Source organism: Cynara cardunculus (assembly GCF_001531365.2).
Source record: "Cynara cardunculus var. scolymus isolate 2C chromosome LG 13, CcrdV1, whole genome shotgun sequence".
NCBI lineage: Eukaryota > Viridiplantae > Streptophyta > Magnoliopsida > Asterales > Asteraceae > Cynara > Cynara cardunculus.
The window spans coordinates 9,422,624-9,429,928 of NC_037540.1; the positions used below are offsets into that span (position 1 = coordinate 9,422,624).

The 7,305-nt window shown below is 32.5% G+C and overlaps 1 protein-coding gene across 1 annotated transcript; it reads left to right on the plus strand.

Annotated features, from left to right (window-relative positions):
- The first annotated feature begins 217 nt into the window (after window positions 1–217).
- LOC112524730 (cytochrome P450 94C1-like) lies at window positions 218–1,729 on the plus strand. The gene has a single exon (XM_025134687.1). It carries the CDS (start codon window positions 218–220, stop codon window positions 1,727–1,729), a length of 1,512 nt encoding a protein of 503 aa, XP_024990455.1.
- Window positions 1,730–7,305: the final 5,576 nt, after the last annotated feature.

The following is a 7,305-nucleotide window of genomic DNA, read 5'->3' on the forward strand; positions in this document are numbered from 1 at the left end:
ATGACTTCTTACCTTTTCACCGTAACTTTCGATCTTATCGAAACTCTAACCTATAAAATAAGTTTGGAGTAACGAGTGTATTATATTATATCAACCCGGGCCCCACCCAACCAAGTATTTTGTGTGTTTAATTACAAGCCACCCATATATGTTCTAATTATAGTAACAAAACTACAATGTAATGTACCTTTCCATTGAAAGACCCAAATATGGAAACATGACGTCTATATGTACAAAGTTTCTACAATCTGCTCAGAAAGCTTTAATGGTGTCACTTCTGATGACCTTCCTCACCCTCTCTTCCTTCACCATCTTCATACTGTTCTTTCTGAAACATAAGCTTTACTGCACATGTGATGTCTGCCATTCTTACCTCACTTCCAACTGGTCAACACAGTACAACAATCTCTGCGATTGGTACACTCATCTTCTCCAAAACTCCCCATCTCAAACCATCCATATTCATGTCCTAGCAAACACCATCACTGCTAACCCTAAAAATGTCGAACACATCCTTAAAACCAACTTCCACAATTACCCAAAAGGGAAACAGTTCTCCATGATTCTTGGAGATCTTCTGGGCAACGGCATATTCAACGTCGACGGCGATGCATGGATGTTTCAGAAAAAGATGGCTAGTTTGGAGCTCGGAAGTGTGTCGAATGCGTTCGATAATGTTAAGTTTCATGTGGAAAGTCGACTGTTGCCACTTCTGTCTTCGGTTGCTAGAGGAAAAGATGGGGGTTTAATTGATCTGCAATGTGTTTTTAGACAGTTTTCGTTTGAATACATTTGTCGATTTTCATTCAGTTTGGATCTTAATTCCCTCGAATTACCTTTTACTGTTTCTCAGTTATCAGATTCATTTGATCTAGCCACAACACTGTCAGCCAAGAGAGCAATGTCGACGTCGCCGGTGGTATGGAAGGCTTACCGGCGATTGAATTTGGGGTCGGAAAGAAAGCTCAAAGAAGCGATTCAAAACGTTAACATCCTTGTGGAAAAAGTCATCGAGAACAAGAAGAAATTAGGGTTTACAAAGAACCAAGATCTTCTATCAAGATTCATGGAGGTTTCCGACGACCGCTCGTTTCTACGAGATGTGATGGTCAACTTCATTCTCGCCGGCCGAGACACGGTTGCTTCGGCCTTAACAAGTTTCTTTTGGCTGATCATGAATCACCCAGAAGTCGAGTCCAGAATACGAATCGAAATGGACCGAACGAAGAACCGAAAACAAGATCAACTCGCAACATTCGAAGAAATGAAAGAACTCCATTATCTTCAAGCAGCGATACACGAAAGCATGAGACTCTACCCTCCGATTCAATTCGACTCGAAATTTGCAGCAGAAAACGATGCATTACCCGACGGAACCCGGGTGAAAAAGGGAACGAAGGTTACATTCCATCCATATGCAATGGGTCGGATGGAGACGATATGGGGGAAAGACTGCAAGAAGTTTAAGCCAGAAAGGTGGTTGAAGAATGGGGTTTTCAAGCATGAAAACCCATTTAAGTATCCGGTTTTTCAAGCCGGGTTTAGGGTTTGTTTGGGGAAGGAAATGGCGTTGATGGAAATGAAAAGCGTGGTACTGGGTATTCTAACCCGGTTTAAGCTAAGGCTTGTAAAGCCGGATGGTGAGCTCCGGTTTGAACCGGCGTTAACGGCAACCGTCAAGAATGGGCTTCCGATAATTGTTGGAGAGAGAAGAGTTGCAAGTCATTGATTTGTTATCCAATCAAAAGCATAGCTCCAATTTCCGTAATACTTTTTTCAATTAAACGAAGTATGGTCCACCGAACGAAAAAACGAAGTATGGTCCACCGAACACTTACTCGGGTAAGTGTTTATCCTCTCACCGAATGAATATGATAAGGACAAAAAATCTTACCCGGTAAAAGCGAGACAAGGACCATGAGTCCTACTCGGGTAAGTGAGGGCGGACGACTCTTACCTCGGTAAGAGCTTACTGGGTAAATTGTTACATACGATGTCGTTTTGATAGACTAAAATCTTACTCGATAAGTAAATAATAATAGCGTTAAATTTTACCGATAAGTACTTAACGGTTAAGTGTTTGGTAAACAGCTCGTAATACTATAATACATATATTGTGGAGCTTCAAACGAGAAGAGTGCTAATATAAAACTAACATGAAAAATAATAAATCACATATAAAATTGCAACCGATTTTATCAAGATTTTAAATGGCATGAGGTTTATTGTGACGACGAGGTTAAATCTTAAGCTCTATGAGTTATAGCGAAGTCATGGCGTTTTCCAAGACGTGGCTTAAGCCGATAAAACTATAATATACATACATACATATATATATATATATATATATATAGATGAGTGATCATATGAAAACCGCGCCCTCATTTGTGTAAACCGTGCAAACCACCTTCATCTGTCGATTTCATTGTTTAATCTTATGAAATTTTTTCATGAAATTGTTTCATATAATACTTTTTTTGATGAAGTTGTTCACATATGGTTGTGAAATTGTTTCATATAATACTTAATGAAACTGTTTCATGTATTTCTCTAACATTAATGAAATTGTTTCATGTATTTCTCTAAAATTAAAATAATGAAGATGATAATATCTATGATTAACACCCTCCACAATAAAAATGATTAATCGATCTCTCATAATTACAAAAAAATGAACAAAATGAAAAATTATGATTGGTTGAATGCGGTTTGCACGGTTTGTACAAATTGAGTGGTTTGCATTTGATCGCTCCCCTATATATATATATATGTATGTATATGTGTGTGTGTGTGTGTGTTTATATCAGTGTTTTGAACAATAATAAGTAAGTTATTAACAATTCAAATTCATATAAAATGATAAACAAAAAAAGAACCATAAATTGATAATTTGATATCAAATATACAGAGTTTACAAAAATGAAATCAAATACACAAAGTAAGTCACTGTTTATAGTTTCTGTTTGGTAATCAAACATCAAAATCAAAGTAATGAAATCAAAAAAAAAACAAATCTAAGTAATCAAATAATATTTTCAGTATGCTGAAAAGTAATTTAGGGTTTTTTCTTTTCCCCATTTTGTTGATTAAGTATTTGGCTCGTATAAATTATAATGTTATATTAAAATTTACTCCTAGTCGATTTTTAAAGATTGCAAATTTCCCCCACACCATATAACACCATATTACTTGTAATACCATAACGTCATAGCGCGCCATAACGAGATCCACGCGTTATATCCACCCCAAGGGGGTTAACGTGGCTGCATGACGCCACAACGATGCATTTTTTAGAACATTAGATTTTACACTAACGGTCAAGGGAAGGATGTGCGGATAACGTGGCCTGCGACCTCAATTTGCAGCCAAAGTCATGTGAATCACATATGATTTTACACGTGAATATTAATGTAAAATCAGATATAATTCGACTATTTTTTATTATTTTATTTATTTACTTTATTTATTTACTTTTCTCGTATGAACCTGAGTATAAATATATATATATATATATATATATATATATATAGGGAAGTTCCGTTAGAAATCCAAAATTGACTAAAAACCTCTCACATCACGCAATGTATCCCTTTTTAGTGTGAGTATTCATCATGAATAACATGTTAATTAATGATTAATATGTAACTGTTATTCATCATGAATCACAACTTCACACATGATGAATATGAACATGTTATGACGTATTAATCATTATGAATCATATATATATGATGAATATGTTACAACATTTACAATGAATAATACGTTCATATGTTTTTACCATATGTCGCTTGTTACATTGTAATCGTTTAATCAATTTTAACTTCCTAACAAAACCTAACCTATATGTGTGTATATGTGTAGGGTAGGGTAGGGTAGGGTAGGGTAGGGTTGGGTTGGGTACTTGGGTTTCATGGATTTTTATGCATCTGCATTTCACGAATCTTTATCTAATTTTCTTTACCTTAATCTACAATGAAACTTTTTTTTTATCAAATTAATGTATGTGAAAATAATTAAATACTAGTTGTGTATTCGTGCAATATGGCGGGAGCCGTGAATTTTAACGATTTTGAAGTTTCAGTGGTTTTATTAGAGAAAATTTAACGATGATATAAAAGTTACACTTGGTCTTTACATATTAATACAATTTGAATAAATAAGAGTTATGGTTTCAATTACAGTCTATCGATGAAAAAAATTGTATGACAATTTAAAATCTAATATATTTAAAATTCACCATATTTAAACGACTCCACAAATGCATTCGATTTACACCAAGAGCAAATAATCAAAAGATCGAGAATGAGACCGAGAGTTATAGAGCAATTGAATGAGAGAACTTTTAATAACTCATGGTGAATATCAATTTGAATCTCACCTTGGGGGATGGAGAGAAGACATAGAGGTATGAGAGAGTGAAGACATGAGTGAAAGATGTTAAAAGTATCTTGGAAACATAAGATATGCATTGGTAACTTGTACTATATGTTATTTTAATTGTAGATTAAGAGATTTTAAGACTGAATACATAAAGTATTAGTACTTAATGCACTATAGTTAATTTTAAGTCTTTGTACATAAATGTATAGCACTTTATGCATTAAAAATTGTTTTTAAGACTTTTGATAAATTTGATTTATAAGGTAGTATAGATATGTAAAAGTTTGTGAATGTAACCAAAAATTAAGATGAAGGTAATATAAAAGGTCGATAAAAGTGATGAAGGTCAATATTTTTTGTTAGCCATCGATTAAAACTAGTTGAAGGTTCGTATTTTTAATCGCTCAAAAACACGAAAATAAATAAACTCATTTAAATGATTATTTTTAAGTGGAAAAAAAAAAAAGTTTATTAACTTTACACGTGAAGGGACACGAATATCACGTGGGATGAACTTTTTGGCTGAAATGTGATTAAACTTTTTTTTTAAGGGTGTCCGGGCCAAAGCCCGACTAATTCCCGGCAAATTTGGAGGCTAAACATGACCCCACTTAAATGTCGCCAACACTCCCCTTCCAGGACTCGAACTCGGGTTCATGACTATGTTATGCCCAAGCCTTTACCACTAGGTTGGAAGATCTTTACAATATGATTAAACTTGAAACAAGAAGCAAGGGTGAACTGCTTGTATCCCTGTGGTCACGATCATGAGCTCGTTTCCGAACCTACCAACCACTATTGAATGCCTTTTAATTTTCATTTACATTTTTATATAGAGAGAGAAAGGTGGTTTACTTTGTAAATCAAACTATTTGTACAAATCATTCTTATCTGTTGATTTTATTTTTTAATTTAATAAAATTGTTGTATGAAACTGTTCACGACAACAAAACTGGTTTTATAGGACGCCATCAATTTCTAAGTGTTCTATCAGACCGTTTTATGTGATCAAAATATAAATCGTCTTATCTTATCTATAAAAGATTGTAATAATTTGATAGAATGTTTTTAGGAATCTTAATAAGATTTTTGAGACACTTTTAATACAAAAGATCGCATTAGCAATCTGATAGGACATTATTGAGAAAATGTCCTACAAACTCATCTATACTATCTTATAAAACAAATTTAACAAAAGTCTTAAAGTCTTAAAATATTAAATGACCAAGATACCCTTTATACACTTTTTCACCATCATCTCCTCACCTCACATGCACTCACCCCCTCACATACACTCACCCTCTCGCAACCCATATTTTTAAAATCATAATTTTAATATACTTTATACCCCTATAATTATTTAATTTATTTATTTTACGTCCTTTACTTTTAAATGTTTCATTACATTTACCGAATTAATATACATAATYGTATATCAATTAAMACATGTTTAAAAAATACATTTTTATTTTAACAAGTTACACCATTATAATCGTCTCTTTAATACWTTCGAAATGAGTCCAATATTGAATAGTTTTTTACTTAATTATATTATTATATATTATATATACTGTGAAAAAATATTTTTAATATTTACGATTTATACGTTATATATATATATATATATATATATATATATATAGGGTTGGGTTCACGTGAGACCAGCCTGTTTTCGTGAGACCCGTGAGACCACATTTTTACACATAAACTTCACAGCAAAAACGCTGTGAAGGTTTAAAAAAAGTCGAACCTTCACAGCAAAAACACTGTGAAGGTTTTAAAAAGTTACCTTCACAGCATTTTGCTGTGAAGTTTCAAGTGTAAAATGCTGGTCTCATGGGTCTCACGAAAACAGGCTGGTCTCACATGATCCCAAGTTTATATATATATATATATATATATATATATACATGTATTAATTTAACCTTAATCTGAGTTTTTGGACAAAAAAGAGGGTAAACAGTTGAAATTTCATTCTAAAACTCATCTTTTTGGTCTTTTCATGACTTATGATCTGTTAAATTTGTAGTTTTCTTTATTGGTTTTGAGTGTTTATCTTAAAACTCAAGTTTCTTGGTTATTTGCCCTTGGTGTAAATCAAACACATTTGTGGAGTCGTTTAAATATATTGGATTTTAAACTGTCATACAATTTTTTTCATCGATAGTCTGTAATTGGAACCATAACTCTTAGTTATTCAAATTGTATTAATATGTAAAGAACAAGTGTAACTTATATCATCGTTAAATCTTATCTTATAAAACCAGTGAAACTTTAAAATCGTTAAAATTCATGGCTCCCGCCGCATTGCGCGGGTACACAACTAGTATTTTATAGAACGAATTTTCAAGTAGTATCCTATAAAATTGCTAATGAAACGTTTTGTATAAAAAATGTCATAAAAACTTGTTAAGACGTCTAAAAGCGTCGTATAAACTTATTATAACGCATTTAGACATGACTCTTTATTTTTTGGTCCTATGAATTCAGTTCCATAAAGCGGTCTATTAGGACGTTTAAATTTTTGTGCGTTTTACGACCCCAATTTTATTGTTAATAGTTTAATTTGATATAATTTCTTTCTTAATGAGATTGTTTCATGTAATTCTTTTATTAATGAAATTGTTTAATATTTTTTTTTCTATGTAAAAATGGAAATTGTTCTATGTATTTTTCATTTTGATGAAATTTGTTTGTCTAAAATTAATATAATGAACATAATTAACGCTCTCCACAATAAAAATAACTAATCAACTCTCATAAATAAAAAAAAGAAAAAATTATGATTGATTGAATGAGGTTTACACGATTTATACAAAGTGGAAGGTTTGCATTTGATCCCTAGAGTTGGATTCCGGTGAAAATGAAAGTTATGATGAGAAAGATAAGAAGGGATTTTCACCATTGGATCAATCATAAGTG

Bases quoted from the DNA above. Each gene is read 5' to 3' on its own strand.
- LOC112524730 (XM_025134687.1), top strand. From the start codon at position 218: ATGACGTCTATATGTACAAAGTTTCTACAATCTGCTCAGAAAGCTTTA.